The sequence below is a fragment of the Lutzomyia longipalpis genome, chromosome 1 (assembly GCF_024334085.1).
Source record: "Lutzomyia longipalpis isolate SR_M1_2022 chromosome 1, ASM2433408v1".
Classification (NCBI taxonomy): domain Eukaryota; kingdom Metazoa; phylum Arthropoda; class Insecta; order Diptera; family Psychodidae; genus Lutzomyia; species Lutzomyia longipalpis.
This window is the reverse complement of record NC_074707.1, coordinates 29,302,115-29,322,134: the sequence shown is the minus strand read 5'-3', so window position 1 is coordinate 29,322,134 and position 20,020 is coordinate 29,302,115. Positions and strand designations below refer to the sequence as shown.

Below are 20,020 nucleotides of genomic sequence, written 5' to 3'. Positions count from 1 at the left end.
TAGCCGGCTAGGATTTTTGCCAGAAAATGCCAGAAAATCCTAGCCGGCTACGATTTCATCGGCTATTTGCACTGATACTAACAGGATAGCATAAAAATAGAAATAAAATTCAACTAAAATTGAGCCTCTGTGCCAGAGCCGAACGAGAGCCGAGCGGAAGCCGAGCATTAGCCGAGCGAGAGTCAGCCAACCGAGCCCACCCTGTCATCGACAGGAGCCGAAGTGGGATCCGAAGTACCGTCCCCGAGTGGACGAAGGGTGTGCCCCGAAGTGAAATGAAAATAAAAAGGACTTTATGCATTTTTATGCCAGATTTAGTGCCAAATGCAGGAAAATGTGTTTTTTAGGGATAAAAATGTCAAATGGCGTCGAAATATTTGAATTTTTTGGCAGTTTTTATTTGAACTTTTCGATGTGATCCCAGTGGATTTTGGCGAGTTTCTCTCGCGATTCTTCAATGTTTTTTGATCCTCTACAAGATGAAATGGGTTAAAATTGTTCTGGAACAGAGGATCATCTTTCATATACCCGTGCATGAACTCCTTTAACTGAAGTAGAAAAGTAGAAAGTATGAAATAAGATAAAGAAGTGAAGAGAAATTAAGTAAACTAATAAGAAAATAAACGGAACGGATAGTACAGTAAAAAAGCAAGTAGAAAAATAAGGTATTTAATAAGAAAAAAGAAAATAAGTTTGAAAAAAGTGAAATTAACAAGGAAGAAAGCGTTGTAAGAAAGACAAGTGAACGTTTTTATTATTTATGTCTTTAGAATTACGGTAAAAAAAACCCGATAAAGCCAACTTGAATTTAAAAGAGATACAACTAACTATATTTACAGAAAATCGTGTACCTACCGCATCGGAATAAAGAGCTCTCTTATGATGTCGCTTCAAGTGGTCTAGACAATTAGTAGTATTTGTTGAACAGGCAATTTCCATTTGGCATCCCTTAATTCGGCATTGGGCATACTTTGAATTGGGCTTTTTCTCAAAAAATTTCCATACAATCGAACGTTTGGGGCGTTTTGATGCATCTGCAGATACTGTTGCATTTTTCCTAAAATTAGATGATTTTTTCTAGAAAACATTTTTATGAAAAATTAATCAAAGTTATACTTGGGTCGTTTATTTTTTGGTTTCTGGAAAACGAGGAATTCTGTAACTGCATCTTCTTGTCCTTTAGGAGATCCAATTTGAAGTGGATCACCTTTATTTGGCAATTCATTCTGCTTTACCTTCCTACGTTTCGTGCTAGGTTTCTCTTCAAAATCTTCGTCATTCTTTTGTTCCTTCTGTAGAATGAAAATAAAGAATTATAAATTTTTGAAAAAAAAAAACAACTTAAAACGACTTAAAATCGTCTAATTTTTAAATTAGGGTCAAGCTGTTTTGGCGATCAGATTTAGGAGACAAACGAGATAGACACAATTTGAGATATTTTCAGAAACTTCTGGTTATGATGATGATGTCCGGTGATAGTCCTGGACATTCTCACAAAGGACAATTACGTCAGAAGCCTCACTTTGGTCATCTTTTTGCTCCTGCACAATAAGTTTGTGTTTTATTTTGAGATGATACCTCGCATTCGTCGTATTCCCGGAAGTTTTCACGAATTTCCCACACAACTTGCACAATGCCGACTTGTCGCCTAATCTATTGAAGTAGGACCACGTTGAGGATACTTTCTTACTTTCCTTTTTCATGGTTTTTTACTTAAAAAGCTGAGAAAATGTGGAAAATTCACTTGTAGAGATGAAAATTGATAATATTTTGACATATCGATATTGATTTCGATAATTTCGCTTCAGGGGTACTCAAACATATCGATAATATCGAAAGTATCGTACGAATTTCTATCGATAAATGACAAAAATATCGATAAAAGATTCAATCAAACGGCTTTCTCAGTTTACAAACAAACTTGTTTCCGTGAAATTTTCCATTAAATACGTGATTTCTGTGTAATTTTTAGTGTTTTTCTTCAAGGTAAGTATTAGAAGTACTAATATTAGTTGCAGGATAGGAGAATATTTGATTATTTTACAAGAAATCGCTTTATATACAAAAGGGACGCTTAAACCTAACCTCAAAATGGTTTTGAATAATTTTTCTTTGTGACTTTTAGAGGGAATTTCTGCTGGACGTTCTGGAGGGACTACAAGTCCGTAAGTGATGAATTCATTAGAGGTGCAGGGACAATCCAATGGGGTTGACGTTGATATGGACGAGGCTCAGCTGTCAGATGATGAAGAAGGTAAGGATTCACCGGATTGTCCGGGAGTTGAGACAGCGCATTAAATGGTCTTCCTTCGCTTCCTTTTCAGGAGGAACACGTATCGGAGACATCTACATTCCACCTCCGGTGCCACCGTACTGTTCTGCAGAAAGCAAAGGACCTCGCTTGATAATCACTCACATTGTCAATGAGAACTTCAAAAGTTATGCCGGGAAAATTACTCTGGGACCATTCCATCAGGTTATTTATCCCCCTTCCTCCCTTTTGCCGAATATTAATTTTCGAATCATGTTTTCAGAGCTTCACTGCCATTGTTGGCCCAAATGGAAGCGGGAAGAGTAATGTGATTGATTCCATGCTCTTCGTTTTTGGCTACAGAGCCCAGAAGATTCGTTCAAAGAAGATGTCTGTGCTCCTGCACAATTCCGCGGCATTTCCCAACGTTACCAGCTGCTGTGTTGAGGTGCACTTCAAGGAGATTCTCGATAAACCCGATGGAACGTGTGAGATCATCCCCAATAGTGGATTTATCATTTCCCGCAGTGCTTCCAAGGATAATTCTTCCTTTTACACCATCAACGATCGCCGGGTGCAGTTCAAGGAGGTTTCCAAGTTGCTAAAGCAGCATGGCATTGATCTGGATCACAATCGTTTCCTCATCCTTCAGGGTGAAGTGGAATCCATAGCCATGATGAAGCCAAAAGGAGCCACAACGGAGGCAAATAAGAATGAATGTGGGCTCTTGGAGTATTTGGAGGATATTGTGGGTACCACACGGTACAAAGAGCCCCTTGTGAAGATTAACGATAAAGTAATAATGTACAGTGAGGAGCGTCTGGAGAAGCACAATCGCTGCAAACTTGCCGAGCGTGAGATTAAGGAACTCGATAAACCATATGAGGATGCCGTGGAGTATCTACGAAGTGAAAATCAACTCATCCGCAATAAGAATCTCTTTCTCCAGAAGAAAATGTAAGTAGCATGACTGAGAGATCCCCCCAAAGAAAAGTTCTTAAAGAAAATCTTTTAAAATTGTTTTTTTTTCCAGGAGCGAAGAGGTGAAGGTTCTGGCAGAGTATGAAGAGAGTAAAAAGGAGATTGCCGAGGAGCTACGTGTTCACAATGAGAAGTATGACAAATTGAAGGAGGAACGCATTGAATTGGAGGGAATTGTGAAGAAGGATTCGCAGGATTATGCAAATCTCGTGAAGAAGCTGGAGAAAACGAAGAAGGATCACGAGAATGTAACGTGTCAGTATGCTGAGGTACAGTCCCTCATGCAATCCACAAATGTCCGGCGGAAGAAGACAATGACTCAGGTGGAGAAGGAGAAAGCCACGCTGGAGGAGCAGAAAGCCATGCCGGAGAAGGTGAAGAAAGAAATTGAGGAGTGTCGGGAGAAAATTGAATCTCTCACAACTGAGAAAGCCACCGAAGAGGAACGTCTCGCCGCGAATCTTGCCTCCCTCGAGGGTGAAACGAGGGCTCTCAATGAGAAGCGGGAGCCACTTGAGAATGATCTGATTGGTTTGCAGGAGGCAGTGAATGAGGATCGTGCTGCCCTGAACACGGTTGAGTCAGAACTCAAAGTATGTCAGTACAATGAAAAAATGGAGGGGAGGAAGTACTATTCCCTAAAGACAGCCTACGAGGATGCCCAGAAGACACTGCAGGAGAAGGAAGATGCTCTGAAGGAAGTAACTCAGAATCTCCCCAAAGCCAGGGAGGATCTCAAAGCAGCGCAAGAAGAACTAAAGGAGAATAAGGAGAAGGAAGGGGAGACTCGTATGAGACTACAGAAAGTTCGTACGAATCTCGATGAAGTCACAACAAACATGCAGGCAGCTCAGTCACGAGACAAGGTGGTCAATTCGTTGATGCGTCAGAAGCAATCGGGTAACATTCCGGGAATCCTTGGGCGTCTCGGGGATTTGGGAGGCATCGATGCAAAGTACGACGTGGCCATATCAACGTGCTGCGGGCGTCTCGATGACATCGTCGTGGACACCGTGGACACAGCACAGGCTTGCATTGAGTACCTAAAGAAGCACGACATTGGTCGAGCGTCATTCATAGCGCTCGAGAAGATGGAATATCTGCGGCAGAACTGCGAACAGCGCCGGAACTACCCTGAAGGTGTTCCACGTCTCTTTGATCTGATCAAAGTGGAGGATCCGCGTGTATCGGTGGCTTTCTACTTTGCCCTGCGCGAAACCCTCGTGGCAGCGGATCTCGAACAAGCCTCTCGCATTGCCTACGGAGCCACGCGTTATCGAACAGTCTCCCTGAAAGGTGATGTAATTGAGACTTCCGGTACAATGTCCGGTGGTGGACGATCCGTTGTGCGTGGCAGGATGGGACAGCACGTGGCGACAAAAACAGGTGGAGCAACACCAAAATCCCGCAAAGAAATCGAAGGGATGCAAGTGATGGCTCAGGAGCTCCAGACCGAAGTGAATTTCCTGCAGGAGGAACAGGGAAGGCTCATGCGTAAGATCAGTGAGCTTGCAAATGAGATTCGCCTGAAGGAGACGGAGGAGAAGAAGATTCTTGTAAACATTAAGAGTTTCCGGCAGCAATTGCCACATATGCGGGAGCAAGTTGAGCGGCAAGAGGTGAAGAAGAATGAAACTCTGGCCGATCCGGAGCGTGTAAAGGAGCTCGAGGGACAAATTGAGGAGCGCAAGGAGAAATTGGAGAAGTCCGAGGAGGCCGCTAAGAAGATATCTGATCAAATTCTCGGGATAAATCGTCAAATTGGCAAGATTACGGACAGCAAAGTCAAAGTGGTCAAGGACAAGATTGCCGACCTAACGAAGAAGATTGATAAACTCACGACACATGTGAACAAAATGACGGCGACTCTCAACAGTGCCGATCACACACGGAAGAAGCTGGAGGAGAAGATCCAGAGCTTGCAGGAAGAGATTGAGGAGGCAGCAAATTGCATTCGTGAAAAGAGTGAGGAGCGAACACAGCTGGAACAAAGAGCAAATGAGCTCAAGCAGGAGATTGATGAACTTCAGGAAGAGATTGCTGAGGCCAAGAATAAGAGTAGTGGAGCTTCCAGTCGTATAGCTGAAATTGCAAAGCTCGAAAGTGCTGGACAAATTGCCAAGGTGGAGATTGATGATAAATTCCAGGCAATTGAGAAGAAAATCAAGGAGATTAATGATAAAATTCCCGCGTGGCAGAATCACATAAAGTCCCTGAAACTTCAGGAGATTCCCAATGAGAGCGAAATTGAGCCACTAAAGACGTACACAGAGCAGGAGTTGGAGTCATACATCCTTACGGATTTGAATTACCAAATTACCGTGTTGGAGGCTAAATTGAAGTCCAGCAAACCCAATTTGTCCGTAATTCAGGAGTACAATCAGAAACGCGATGTCTACCTGCAGCGTGTTAAGGTCCTCGAGGAAGTCACAAAGAGGCGCAATGACTTCCGGACGTTGTACGATGAAGTGCGGAAGAAGAGATTCACAGAATTCATGCAGGGCTTTGGGATTATCTCCAAGAAACTCAAAGAGATGTACCAGATGATCACCCTGGGAGGTGATGCTGAGCTGGATCTTGTTGATTCAATGGATCCCTTCAGTGAGGGCATAATGTTCAATGTACGTCCACCGAAGAAATCCTGGAAGATCATCTCCAATCTCTCAGGTGGTGAGAAGACTCTCTCATCATTGGCTCTTGTCTTTGCTTTGCACTACTACAAACCATCACCACTCTACGTTATGGATGAGATTGATGCTGCGCTGGACTTCAAGAATGTCTCCATTGTGTCCCACTATATAAAGGTATTGTGAGATCCCTCCAGTGCGCCGTTGACCCAACGGAAATATTTTGAATTTATTTGAATCGAGTAGTCGTCGATTTGCCGATCGATATAATCAATTGGCCGATTGTCGACGAGTTCTGTCAGTAACGTAACTTTTTCTCTCTCTTCCAGGAAAGAACAAAAAATGCCCAATTCATCATAATCTCCCTCCGTTCGAATATGTTTGAATTGTCCAACAATCTTGTGGGTATTTTCAAAGTTAACGACTGCACGGATTCCATCACAGTGGACAATCTCGTGCCACACGAATATGAGGAGATTGCCGATGAGAATGCAAGATTCTCCCAGATGACGCAAGCCCCCACGCAGGTTCCTCAACTATCTCCGCAGACACCTCAACTATCTCCGCAAACACCTCAACTATCAACCAACATGGATCTTGCTTTTGGAATGAGTGAAGTGAATGCCGTTGAATCGGCTTAATTCTTTTTGTTTTTCTGTAGTTTTCTTTTTCAAATAAAATGTAGATGTTCAATAAGAAGTAAATGTGAAGCTCAACGAGCTCAACCTTCAAATCGCTCTCCTGAAAATCATCAAAAATGAATTAGTATAGTATATTTTCCAACCCTCGAATTAAACAAAAAAAAATGTTTATTCAACGTCTAGTCGCCGATTAGATCGTATTTACACCACCCATGAGGTTAACCGTGCGATTCTTGTAGCGCTTCGAGATGTCCGACTCGATTTGCTGCTGCAGCGTCTTCGTGTGCTTGATGGCTTTCTCGAGATCCGGACGCAATTTGGCCGCTTCCTCCAAGTACTTTACGGATTTTTCCTTTGAAAGCTTCTCATTCTCCTTCAACTTATCAATTGCCGTTAGCTTCTGTTTCACCTTTGCTGACAAGATGTCGATGTATCTGTGGAAGTTGATGAGATTGAGAATCAGTGGGAGATTCAGAAGAGAGATTCTCTTCAAACTCACCTCGGGGAATGCTTAACTTGATGCAAATACTGAAGCTGTGGCTGAAGGGTGTTGGCCAGGACGACTTCCACATTGACAATCATCTGCTGAATTGTATTCGTATCCTGTCCGGCAATTTCATCGAGAAACGTCATGGAGAGCATGCTGGACTCCGATGTGGTCGTCAATTCGTACAGTCGCATCTTCAGGAAGGCCTCCAACTCCAGGAGTTCATCGATAAATCTATCTCGATATGTGGGAGCATCGAGAATTGAGAGAGCTTCCTCTCCGCGTGCTACTCCGCCCGATTGTCCACCACCCTCAACTACAATTCCACTCTCCTCGAGGGAAATGTCAAAATTTATCTCTGCTGGATCTGTGACTGCCTCAACTCCATCACCCCAGTCAATTTCATTCCCGGACTGCAGTGTGATGTCACTCTCGCCAAAATCAATAGCTCCAGCATCACCAAAATCAATATTAGCTCCATCTCCAAAGTCAATCTCTTGGTCATTCGATGAAGGATTCCCATCGTCATCTCCAAAATCAATTTGGGGCTCCTCAATTGAGAGAGGAGCTTCGGAGTAGAGGAATTCATAAACTGTACTATTCCCCGCTGTACTAACATGCCGGATGATCTGTAGGCAATTTTTATTCTTGCAGTACTCCCCATAGAGATTAACCGCCTTATCCAGCGCTGAAACCTTCGCAGCGATCTCCCCAAACATTTGAGGAAGTTGCTCAAGTTTAACCTTCAGTTCAGCCTTAATTTCCTCCCCCTTTATACCCAACTGCTGACAAAGCACCGTAAATTCCCCACGAATGGCATTCTGAGACTTGGACATGTCCTTTGCCTTCTTCGCTGCCTCCTCACTGAGTTGCTCAAACTTTGTGATTTGCTTCTTCAGACTCGGAATCTCAAATGTAATGTTTCGCACGAGAATTTGAGCAGCTTCCGCCAGGTACACACTGTCCTTCTCATAGTTCTTCACAACCTCCTGCCAATCCTTCATCCTCTGACTCCCATACCGTCCAAAGACATTCTTCGTGTCCGCCTCAGTCATTTTCAGGATCTCCACAATCTTCAAGCAGTGGAAGTAGTTGATGTCTACAAGAAAAACACACCAAAGGTAATTCCACAACTTCTCACCCTTCCTGCAATCTCCTGCTGCAACTTACGTGCTCCTGAAAGTAGCTGAACCAGCTCCTCATTGGCAGGCATATCCCGGATGGCATTGTTGATTTTATTCCGGATATCTGGGATTGCTTTGTGCCACTCTTTCCCCACAACCCGCCGGCTGACAAGCCATTCCAGCAACTTCCCCGTGTGAATGTCAATGGGGATGTCTTGTTCCTGCAACATAAACCCATCCTCAGTGATTCCTCTCCAGGAAAACTAAAAGATTTTACTTACATCCATGATTTTCCACGAGATATATTTTTCCCTTTTCAAATGCAATGACACGTTGACAATGACAAGGACAATTTTTACGCGTCATTTATACTTTTACTTTCTAGTGTAGTAAATTGTAAAATAAGATATCAAAAATAGCAAAAATACGAAATATTTTCCCGCCAAAAAGATAAAGAAATTTTATCAGGAAAATTTTTTTTTTCAATTTCAAATTTTTTTTATTAGTAGGCCGCTATTTTATAATTTACTACACGAATCTGTAATAAATTCCAGGAGTTTTACGTGTAATAAAATTCTCCATGGAAACGCGCGTTTTTCAAACAAATCGCGGATTGAATAAAAATTTAAGAAGTTTCAAAAAAGTATCAAAAACTAATTTTAAAAAATGTCTGGCCAGAAGTTCAAAGAGAAAATCCACGAGAGATTCATCATGAAGAAGAGGGAAGCCACAATGAGTCATTCCCCGACAAACATTCCAATCCCAGCAAGTCGAAGGATCAGCGCTGTGTACCTCCGGGAGGAGACTGAAATTCAGAAGATTCTGCACTCTCAGCCACCTCCAGGGGAGGGGGAAATGACTCAAACAGAGCGTGAGATTGCATTCTTCACAACGGCAATCTCTGCTGAGGACGAGGAGCCCGAATATACGGATGTTCAGCAGCAATCCGATGGGAATTTAACGGAAGTCTCGGAGAGATCTCTCCATTCGGGTTCTCCTGGTCCAGGACGTGACATTCAGGAATCCCCAACACATCTCGCATCATCCTACGTTCAAATGGATGATCATATGCCGCTGTTTGAGCGTGTGAAGATCCCTTTTGTCTACGATAGAGAACTCCTGACCACTTTCGACGAAAGCTGGCGACTTTCCCGACCAAATGTGGAGAGTACCGTGAGGAATGTCGAGGAAGAGGGTCTCTATAGACCTGATATTCCCATGTCTCAGAGAAAAATGCAATGGTTTGATCAGATGGCAGAGGAAAGGGTTCAAAATGCCGATGAACCGAATGATGTGCGTCCCTTCCTCGAGATCCCGGAACTCCCCAATCCAGAGAACATCCCCACGGTTTTCCTCTGTCTCAAGGAAGAGAACTTAAGCTACTCCCCCTACATGCTAGATCACAAAATCCTCACTATTCACATCTCTAAAATCCATTTTGCGCATCATCCTCTCTTTTCTGAAGAACACGTCCTAGCTCAGAGAGTTGAGGATCTCTTTCATGCCTATCGAGAGTTGCAAAAATCTGATTTAGCTGGAAAGTACCGTCAAAGCCTCATCACACTCCGGAGAATAACAAAGGAGCTCCAGAAGGACTCTAAAACTGATCCAATTGCATCAAAATTAGCCAAACATCGGGAGGAATTGCAAAAAACGCGAAATAAATTGCACGAAGAGGAGCAAAAGGTCAGGGAGAACCTCAAGGATCTCCTCAGTGAGTACAAGAAATTGAAAAGTCTGCGGGAAAAGCAAAAATTCAATCTGACCACGACAAAATTGGCAATTACGGCAATTGAGACGTCAAAGGAGGAAGATGAAGCTGCATTTGAGAGAGATTTTAATGAAGAACTAGAGGAGTTGATCGAGGAGGCGTTCCAGGAGTACCTGGATGAGAAGAAAAAATACAAAGAACTCGTAAAATCCATCAAGGAAGACGACAAAGTTCCAGATCCCATTGAGAAGCCCAATTCTGATGAGATTAAAAAGAATCTTCAGGAAATTTACTCAAAAACCCGAAGAGGTGTCGGTGAGCCAATAGTTACGGTAGCCCTGTCGAAGATCGAGAGATCAGACGCGAAGAATAATCCAAAAGAAGCTAATCGAGTTAGGAAATTAGAAAATACAAAGTTTCTCATAAAAATTTCACTAAATGACGATGTTGTGGACATTGTAAGAGATCTTCACAGTGACGATCGTTTCGAGATCGCAGTCAATACATCAATCTCAGTACGATTGATACGAAAACTTCCGGAGAAGATCAAGTTGCAGATCTTTGAAGCACAAACTATGATTCCTCGTTTCAAGATTGCCTCAATAGCGCTTCCGCTTCCTGAAGATCGCGATCTCTACGATGATTGCCCCATCAGAACTTTTCCCTTTGCCAACGATCGCGATGTTCCAAGTGATGTTGGAGTTGGAAGTGGGAAGTATTGTCAAATTGAGGGGATCAAGGATCTCTATACTCGTGGAAAGATTTACCTTAAAATCGGTTGGGCACAGAAAGGAGAAAAGGATGATCACCAATCGGAAATTCAGGATCATCACGTGCGAGCTGCAGCAAGAAAATGGCGTGATAGTCACTGGGATCCTCTTGATCCTGAAAATAATTTCACCTCAATGCACCAAATAAATGATCGCTCTAATGCTACAGTTGATCAAATTCCCCTCACAGACATTCAAGATGATGAGAAACTCACATTCTGTCCACCGGAAGTTGTTGAAAACAACACAAGGCTCAACTTGTTGATTGAACGAGCCAGACTCACTGCACAGTTCAAGGATATGAAGCTAATACCTCAGGAAGAGCGCGAGATTCAGCTGAGAAAGGACAGCAAGATCATTGATGAGACATTGGGAATGGATCCAATTGATTTGTCTCGTCATCAAGGGAAGAAAGCCATCCTCAAGATATTCTCAAACATTGCTCAGATTAATGAAATTGCAAACAGAGAAAATGAGGATTCTAGACTACTCTTTAGGGAAGACGCTCCATCACTGAGGGCACTTGGAGAGGCAATTCTGGGATTTCTGGGGACAAAGAGACCCCTCAAACCAATGATTAAGAGAAATCAATCATTGAAGCCAACCTGCCGTCTCGATGACTGCGACAAATTCACGATCACCGTTAACGTAGCTAGAGCCTTTGGGATACCTTCTCGTACCGATGATCCACCTCAATCAGTACGCCGGAGCAGTAATTTGTCATCAACTCAACAGTGTAAGTACCTACTTTCTCTAACTTCCTTCAGGTTTTCTTTTAAATTTTTGATTTACTTTGAAATTGCTTTGAAAGCAGCATTTAGGACTGTTAATGTTAGGCCGTACGTGGTTGTAAGTTTCAAGGATAAAACAGCTAGGACCTCAACAGCTGAAGGCTCTAATCCAACATGGAATGAACAGCTACAGATTCCAATAAAGTGAGTCCATCAACAAAGTGCTTGAAAACTTTTCGGTTCTAACATTTCTTCCTGCTTCTTTAGCTTGAAAATGGATCAACTGAAAGGACATCTTTGCATCCAACTGTTCGACGAATATATTGACGATTTGCTTGAAGATGATCGCGTTGGGATGTCAGAAATCTATCAGAGGATCTCAAGGAAATGGATTGGAGAACTGAGAATTCCCATAACGAGCATTTACATGAATCAAAGGGTTAGTTATAAGGAAGTTCCTTAGAATATTAAGAAACTTAATAATTGATTCCTTTCTAATGTCTTCCGTTTCTTTCAAAACTTGACTTTTCTTTTTTAACGTTTGACGTTTAATTTATTACGTGTGATGTTTCTCATCTAACGTTTGACGTTTATTTTCAAAGTTTCACCGTTTTTTTTTTACTTTTAACGTTCCTTTTATAACTTTTGATATTTTTTTTTTTAACGTATGCCGTATCTTTTTAAATATCAATGTTCCTCTCCTAACGCTTTGTTCTCACTTTTGACATTTCTTTTCCTGTGCCTTAATATTTATATTCTAACGTTTGACGTTTATTTTTTGACTTTTAAGTTTTTTTTCTTAAGTTTAACGTTTGTTTTAAACCTTGACGTTTTCTTTCTTACGTGTGATGTTTCTTCTAATGTTTGACATTTTCTTAATGTTTTTTACCTTTTTTACTCACTTTGAACGTTTCTTTCATAACTTTTGACATTGTTTTTCTAACGTTTTCAGTTTCTTTTCTAACGATTTACTTTTTTCAGTTAAAAAATTCCAGTAAAAATATTTTTCGTCCAAATAAACTTTAACTGCTTCAATTTATAGGATATTCAGACCTTTTAAAGAATTATCCTTAATATCCTTTCAGATTGAAGGAACATTTGAATTAAATTCTCCAAAAATCCTCCTTGGCTACTCAAAAGCATCGCTGAATACCGGAAGTTTGGCAATGTTCTCGGAGAATCTTCCAGATACCAGAGGACCTATCTACCTATCTTTATTTGTGGGACTGGAACCTAACTTCGATATACCCTACTTTACAACAAGGCACCTCGAATGCATTGAATCGGATCAAGTGAAGGTGAGAAGATTGGAAAGAAGATTTTGGGAATTGAAGCAGGAACTTACCAATTTGTTCTCTTAGGCCACCATCCAGTACTGGTGCATGGAGTTTTCCAATGAATTTCCCCATCGTTTTGCTGATCCTCTCGTTACGTTGTCAACGGGAAAGCGCGTGACGGTGACAAAGCTTTTGGGTTCTCTGGAAATTCCTTTTGATCTCAGGGAAGCATCCAGTGATTGCTTGATTAGGCGCTTTGTCTCTCTCATCCCAGTCCTGCAGACAACGGATCCATGTAGCCAGTTGACTGGAGTTTGGCTGACAAATAGTGAAATTCTCAGCAATTTCTACGCAACCCCAAAGGACCTTGCTGTCCTCCTCACGTGCTTCTACATCAATTTAGATTACAACGTTTGGTTGGTTTTTGGTGAGGAACGCGTCACGGGACCCACCTGCTACGTTCTTACGAGAGAAAGTGGCACATTTTACCTTATTGATCCCCCATCGGGAAGGAAGTTTAGCAGCAGTGACACGTACTGTCCCCTCGTGAAGGTCTCCCTTCTGGCCAATCAACACAATGTCTGGGGAAACATACAGAGTGAGAAGCGTGTGTACCTCACGCAATTTGACGTGAAGAAATCCGTCGATTGGAGGCCAGTCTTCCGGAAGACCATTGACATCCCCGGAGATTTCCTTCAGGACACAACGTACGAGTACAAGAGAACATTCCCCATTTCTGATTTGCAGAAAATGATTGAGATGAAGCTGATGAAGAAGATAAGTCAGTGGCGTGGACATCGAAAAACAATCTGGAATCGCTTCCTGCGTGATCAGCTCCGGAGTATCCTTGTTGAATTGGAATCCTCCACGAGCAATGAGTTGAGTGTTGAGGAGCAAATGGAGAAAATTAATGTTTTCCTCATGACATTTAGGGTGAGAAGAGTTTCTGGCTTTAATTTACTTTTACATACAATTTTTTGCAAGTTTTTCCGGCTCTTCCAGGCAGCAGGATTCCCCCTGAATGTCCCCTACTACAGCCTCTCGCAGATTGTGGAGCGTGTCAAGAGCACCGGGATGCACTTGAATCTCGACAATCGCGTGGAGTTTGCTCTTGCCGTGCACATTCATCCGTATGAGAATTGTATCCTTTCCGTGTGGATCTTCCTGGTGTCCCTCCTGCCAAAGATTTAAACGCCGCCCCGGGTTAGGTTTTAGCTGTTGGACTGGAGCTTCGTGAATTGGTGAGTCTTTGCTTCTTGTAGGCTCTCTTGAGGGCTTTCTGTTCCATCTCCTCGCAATGCTCCGAAAACATCAGCTTAAGGGCTTCATGCATGGGTGGCAGGAGTTCCAGCTCCTCAATGGTAACTTGCATATTATCAAAGGCAATCCCAACATTCCGCTCCAAGGCATCAATTCTCGGCAATTTCGCATATCTCTGGCTGAAATGCGTGAGAATGGTGTATTTGGCATTCATGGCTTTACCCTGATCAATTGCCTGTGACACAGTGCTGTGCATTTTAACAAGAGCCTCATGCTCCAATTCATCCTCCATCGTTGCTTCGTGGATCAACACTGTGGAGTCTCTTCCGAGCTCAACGAGTTCCTTTGAGGGCTTCGTATCACCGCTGTAGGTGATCTTCATGCCATTTGTCAAGTTCACAGCTACCCCAAAGGAATGAGGGCAGTGGGGGACAAGGCATGTTGATACACCCTCAATTCCCATCTCCATTAGCTTCTCATTCCTCAGAGGCGTAGGGATCTGCAGAGAAAATGAATTTTTCCTTTAAATTTTCAGGATTTTTTAAGGAAAATTTAATGAAATTCTCACCATTTCGGCATTTGGGCAGAGAAGAAAGTCATCAGAAATCTTCTCAATGTGTTGACTGAAGAATGAAAGCCACGAGGATATTTGCAGTGGAGCCAGAAGGAGCAAACGATCATCCTCGTGGAATTCCTCAAAACACCTCCGCCTCGCCCGGAGAATCCCAATTAGTCCAATGTGGTGATCAGCATGAAGGTGTGAAATGTAAATTGCCTTCAAATTCCTCAGCATGGCTCTTCCTTTCTCATTCCCATAGAATCTCAGCATCTGGCCAAGGGTGCCTTCGCCGCAGTCGAGCAAAAATGATGAATCTTTGCTTGTCTCAACGAAAATTGCACTCACATTGCGCGTCTTGTTGGGAATACACGATCCCGTGCCGAGGAAGAGGAATTTGGGAAATTGTCCATCGCGAACTTGACGAATCCTGGCCAATTTGTCCATTTGTTGCTTCTTCAGTGCGCCCAAGGCGTCGCTGAAGCCATGCACTTTGAACACCTCATCAATGTACTCTTCATGGACAATTTTGGGCTCCAAACTCGTGTCGTAGCCTTTACGTGGACGCAGACAGAAGGAAGCCATGGAAGGGACGCTGGAATTTGTTGCATTCTGCTCAGCAAGGATTGGGAAAATCAGATTGTTTAGTTGATTCAATTGCCACTGGATTCGGTGTACAGAAATATTCCCGGAAGAACTGGAATGGCGTAATAAAATAATGTAAAAAAATCCACACAGTGTGTTTCATATTTTCTGTCCCAACATACTTGTTGCTCTCATTGAGGATGATGTGTTTCGTGCTGGGCGTGAAATCATCCATAAATTCTATATATTCCTTCCTCTCAACAATTTCCTTGGGGGTGAAGTGAACCACAACAGCTGCAACACTCTCCTCTTCAGTTGCTGTTGCCTGATGCTTTGCAAAGACATGCTTGTTCTCCATCAAGCATTGGAGGTATTCCTCATCCGGAATATCGATAACTGTGGAAGATTTCTCTGTGGATTAATGCCCTTTAAAAGATCTATATAGGATGTTCCTTACATATAAAAAGGGGTCCTTTGTCATCTGGTCCACGTACTTCATCCGCCTTGACGAGCACCCCATTGGGCAGAGTCACATCAATGCCATTCTTCAGCTGACCAAGCAAAGGTCCCGGAGGAACTCCTCGATCGACGCACTTTTCCAAGCTTAACACCCCCGGACGTGGCTTCAATTTGCAAATATACGACACAACGTACTTCCGGATGGGCTTCTGCTTTACAGAATTTCCCTGAGCTTCACTTTCCTGAGAATTTCTCCCGCTATTCATGTTTGATCCCTTTTCATGGGAATAGTAATCAGTCTCATCAACGTTCATAGCTTCTGGCATCTCGATACTTTCACACATCTCAGAACGTCCTTTGGGGATCAATGGGACATAATCAACTCGCATAACATTGTCCTCATAGAAAAGGGATGATTCACATTCAATTGCATGCACTTTCAAATCCCGCAGCACAACAAAACGTCTCATAGCACGGAATATCTCCTCAAGACCAGGAGGCCCATGGAGGGTGACTTCCGGCACACCGGCATCCTGAATTGTCAAACTAAGTCCCGGCAAACCACCAACATGCCTCCACGTGGTTTGTGTAATGAAAATATGCTCCAATCGTGCCAGCTTCGTTTTATGCTCATGAGCTAATCTCTGAGTTCCTTCGCCACAGTTGAACAAATACCTAAAAGAACAGAGATTCATTGAAATTTCACAGCTTCTTGCCATTTCAGTGGCATTGCATCATACCGTGATTGATCCGTGAAGATGTAAACGCATGCAGGACTCCCCGGAGCTCCGGTTCCCAGCACCTGAAGTGTCACAGTACCAGGAATGTACTTGGTGCCCTTTTCCCGTATCCGGATACGGTGCTTCTGAGCTTCCTGGATGTGCTTCGTGTCCCGGGGCATATTCAACAGGAGATTTTTTAGGTTATCTGCGGGATTTTTGGAGTATTTTCGCAAATTCTGCACTAACACTACTTGCAAAGACCGCCGAAATATTCTAGAATTCATGTGAAAGTATTTTCACGTCCTTCTTTCATTGCTCCTTCGAGGAAAATCGGGAAAACGTAAAATTTCGTGGAATAAAACCAAAAAATTCACAGGCAATGAAATTCGTCTACAATGTGAGCAGATGTTGCATTTTTTCTCCGATTTGTACGATCTATGCTGGTTGAATGAACGAAATGAATTAGCGGGGTTTTCAAATTTTGAATTAACGGTTTTGAGTAACACGCGACCAACTGAACGGAAAAATTAAAATTATTATTTTCTGACATTTTCTTGTAGGATAAAGTGAATTTTCCAGAGATTTTCAGCAAGAATAAAGAAATGAAAACCATAAATATTACGTTTTCAGTGTTTTTAGGCAATTGTAAATTTTTTAGCCCATGAGGCTTTTTCAATCAATTTGTAAAGCTTTGTCGGGGTGAATAGGATGATAGGATCAGTTTTAAAAATTCAGGATGTTCAGGATTATAATAGTATTTTAGCTATTTACTTCAAAAATCTATTTGCTTTAATATATGGTAAAAATAAGAAATAAAATCTAGCATTGAAATAGAATTAATTTATCCTGGTTCATTTTTGAGCATTTTGGATAAGATCAAAATTCAAGAAAGATCTTACTGCATCAAACTAAAGCTTCATAAGCTAGCGTAGAAGATTTCATTAAGAAAATACCTCCAAAATTAGCTACAAATTAGTAAGCAAACAAAAAAAATACATTTTTTTAAATTTATTTTAATGAAAAAAGTTAAAAGACTTAATTTTAATGAATTCATGATCAATTTATGCTCAATGGACTAAACAAAATAGAATACGATTCTTAATGAAAGATTAATTAAATAAAATCGAATTAATTAAATGAAAAACAAAAAAAAAAGATTTAAATTCGTTCCTAAATCTTAAAGTTAAGAAATGTTTTAATTTCATAGACTGAGATTCTGAAGCAAGAGAATTAAAAAAGATAAATCAAGCGCGTACCTATTTATAAAATCTCAAAAGAGTTTGTTTTTTTTCTATGGTATAAAAACAAACATTTGTGAAAATGAAATATTAGTGGGTACATTTTCATTGCGATCACACACCGTTCTGTGGGCAAAAAATGGGAATTCTGGCACGTATATGGGAGTCGTATGTTCATAGAGTCTCATATACGCTGCATGCTTTGCATAAATATTTTGTCGCCTCAATAGAATTTCATCTACAAATAGTTTGAAAATGCTAAAATGTTATTTTCCACCATTTATTTTAATGATACTACACACCAAGTTGACTTGCAAGAGAGGCGCAAGTTGGTAAATTAGGTGTAAAACACACGCGCACCTCTGACCAAAAATTGAGAAGAAAAAAGAATCACAGGAAAAACGATGTGATTGCGACGAAGAGATATTTTAGAGAGAGCCAAAGACGGCATGGAAAAATTTGCATTTAATACCTTTAATACCATAAAGAAGCGCAAAGTCTGCAGAGGTGTCATCGTCACGAATGGCAAACAAATCCCTGAGGTATGTCGAAGAAAAAGAACAATAAAATTATGATTATGCTGTTTTTGTTGTGTCTTCCATACAAACATACGCAGAATATTTAATTTTGTTTGACAATTTTGGATCTTTTTTTTTCTTGTCGTTTTCTTCACCTTGTCGTGTTTTTATCAACATGTTTATTTGGGAGATTTTAATATTTATTTTTATGTTACCGATTTATTGAAGGAAATTGCCCTTGAGTTAGAGTTGAAGACTTTTTTTTTAAATTAAGATTTTTTAGGGGTTGATTTTTTATTTCAAATCAATGATCAAGGATTAAAATCAAATTAATTCAATGAAGAGAAAAAAAATTAATTCAGTTAAAGTCTAATGATTTAAAAATTAAAGAAAGATCGCTTCTTAAAACCATTTAATTCCAAACAAAATTTTGAAGCCCAATTATATTTAGCATAACTTGTGACAAAAATCTAATCTATGCTTCAGTTCATTCTGTGCGTGAGAAGGGAAAGTTTAGCATTATTAGTCTACCTACTTAAAATACTTAAAATATTTCTACTTTGGTATGTTACTCTGAAAAATTTGTGATAAAACAATTTAGGTCTTTTCCACTTGAGGAGAATTTATTGCACTCTGGTAAATTACCTTTTGTGTTATCACCAGAAGGAAAGCGCGTCTTGTGATAAATGCTCAAAAGCTTCTTTAAATATTTGTTGTACACGAACTCGGCATTTTTTTCCACGAGATTCAACTTGAAGGCAATTTTTTTTTGCTTCACCTTTTGTGTCTGTGCAATGAGAGAGAAAAAAAAAACTTAACACGATAATCATTTTAATCACTTAAATATGACATCCACCTAAATATTTTTTCTCACTCTGTAATTCACTTTTCTTGATATAAAGCAAAAAGTCCGTGTCTTACAATGGCATATCATTGAAATATCTCATAAGCAAAGCAATTATTTGAAAGATTTTTTCGCTAAATACTTCACTACACCCATCCATGCTTTCAATGAGATTCACTCAATGATTTGGTGTCCTAAATGCGATATGTTTCGTGAATTGAATTTGCGAGTAAAATGTTTGATTTGAAATGAGTAAGAAAAAAAATTAATTTGCTGATCGTGTTCATTGGCAGAAATTTAGAAACATTTAGTTGAAAAAAATCATAAATATTTGAAAAAAAATTCTTCAATCAATATTGCTGAAAGTTTGAGATCTTAAATGTCAACATAGGGAAAAAGAGCGAATTCCGATTTCCAAATTAAATTTAATTTATTCATTCTTTGACGATGAAAAAAAAAAGATCTCTCGCTGAAGTGTTGTAAAAATTTTTGGCTAAATCAATTTCAAAATCACCTCAACCTCCAATTTACTCGTGAAAACCGTGAAAAAATGTGTAAGAGAGCCCCGTATTGGACGGAAAAAAATCCAGGTTGCACATAATTGGGTAAATTTAATAATAACAGTAATGAAGTTAAATGACTTGAGAGATTGACTTGCAAACCCCGGGAAAAAAATGGCGAAATGCCTAGAAATTGAAACTCCCAATAAAATAAATTCAAAGTCAACTCGGCACGGTGTGAATTTGTAATTTTAATTTGATCTATGCGCGCGAAGAGGTAAAAATGAAAAAAAAAATACCACCATCGTCAAAGAAACCGCGTCAGAGAAAAATCTCTCAGGGTTTTTATCAGAGAAATTGAAAGCGACATTGACATGGCTTGAATTTTATGCAAGCGCTCCATTACTCAGAAATTTATTTGATTTTCAAAACATTTTCTGTAAATCTCCGCACTCTCTTTCTCAAAGATATATAGCTAGTGGTGTACCTATCCATCGTATCTTCCACCACAAATTCCACATCATGGCGAATGCATGGGCGACAACATTGTCATTTGGTGTGCATATCATTATGTGAGAAGGGCGATAAATAAGTTTCCGGTATAAATGTCCAGACGAGTGTTCAGTTGGAAATAAGAAAATATAAATATCTCTTAATCTGAAGTATTTATCCTTTATGTGATTTTTTTAAATAAATTTTTTATGCTTCAAAAAAGCTTCATAAAAAAATCATATACTA

General features: G+C 40.7%; 5 protein-coding genes across 5 annotated transcripts in view; 2 read left to right on the top strand and 3 right to left on the bottom strand.

Moving 5' to 3' along the window:
• Positions 1–1,531, bottom strand: part of LOC129786325 (uncharacterized) — a 3,604-nt gene extending 2,073 nt beyond the window's left edge. Inside the window, exons 1-3 of the mRNA XM_055821293.1 lie at positions 1,523–1,531; positions 1,117–1,292; positions 856–1,057 (exon numbers count right to left, since the gene is read on the bottom strand). Coding sequence (XP_055677268.1) covers positions 856–1,057; positions 1,117–1,292; positions 1,523–1,531 — 387 coding nt within the window. The remainder of the gene's footprint in view (positions 1–855; positions 1,058–1,116; positions 1,293–1,522) is intronic.
• A 337-nt stretch (positions 1,532–1,868) lies between these two features.
• LOC129797433 (structural maintenance of chromosomes protein 4) lies at positions 1,869–6,592 on the top strand. Its single transcript, XM_055839980.1, has 6 exons — positions 1,869–1,986; positions 2,126–2,254; positions 2,325–2,476; positions 2,535–3,208; positions 3,285–6,036; positions 6,189–6,592. Exons 2-6 carry the CDS (start codon positions 2,173–2,175, stop codon positions 6,498–6,500), a joined length of 3,972 nt encoding a protein of 1,323 aa, XP_055695955.1. The 5' UTR covers positions 1,869–1,986; positions 2,126–2,172; the 3' UTR covers positions 6,501–6,592.
• A 58-nt stretch (positions 6,593–6,650) lies between these two features.
• On the bottom strand, positions 6,651–8,489 carry LOC129797559 (CDK5RAP3-like protein). Its single transcript, XM_055840280.1, has 4 exons — positions 8,393–8,489; positions 8,158–8,332; positions 7,000–8,086; positions 6,651–6,934 (listed from the first exon to the last, which is right to left on the bottom strand). The coding sequence occupies exons 1-4, from the start codon at positions 8,396–8,398 to the stop codon at positions 6,691–6,693; spliced, it is 1,512 nt and encodes a 503-aa protein (XP_055696255.1). The 5' UTR covers positions 8,399–8,489; the 3' UTR covers positions 6,651–6,690.
• A 288-nt stretch (positions 8,490–8,777) lies between these two features.
• Positions 8,778–13,791, top strand: LOC129786254 (coiled-coil and C2 domain-containing protein 2A). The gene is made up of 6 exons (XM_055821182.1): positions 8,778–11,328; positions 11,407–11,527; positions 11,591–11,762; positions 12,409–12,621; positions 12,685–13,533; positions 13,603–13,791. The coding sequence occupies exons 1-6, from the start codon at positions 8,778–8,780 to the stop codon at positions 13,789–13,791; spliced, it is 4,095 nt and encodes a 1,364-aa protein (XP_055677157.1).
• Positions 13,528–16,583, bottom strand: LOC129797473 (ribonuclease Z, mitochondrial). Its single transcript, XM_055840086.1, has 5 exons — positions 16,201–16,583; positions 15,459–16,135; positions 15,184–15,397; positions 14,429–15,113; positions 13,528–14,359 (listed from the first exon to the last, which is right to left on the bottom strand). The coding sequence occupies exons 1-5, from the start codon at positions 16,464–16,466 to the stop codon at positions 13,805–13,807; spliced, it is 2,397 nt and encodes a 798-aa protein (XP_055696061.1). The 5' UTR covers positions 16,467–16,583; the 3' UTR covers positions 13,528–13,804.
• Positions 16,584–20,020: the final 3,437 nt, after the last annotated feature.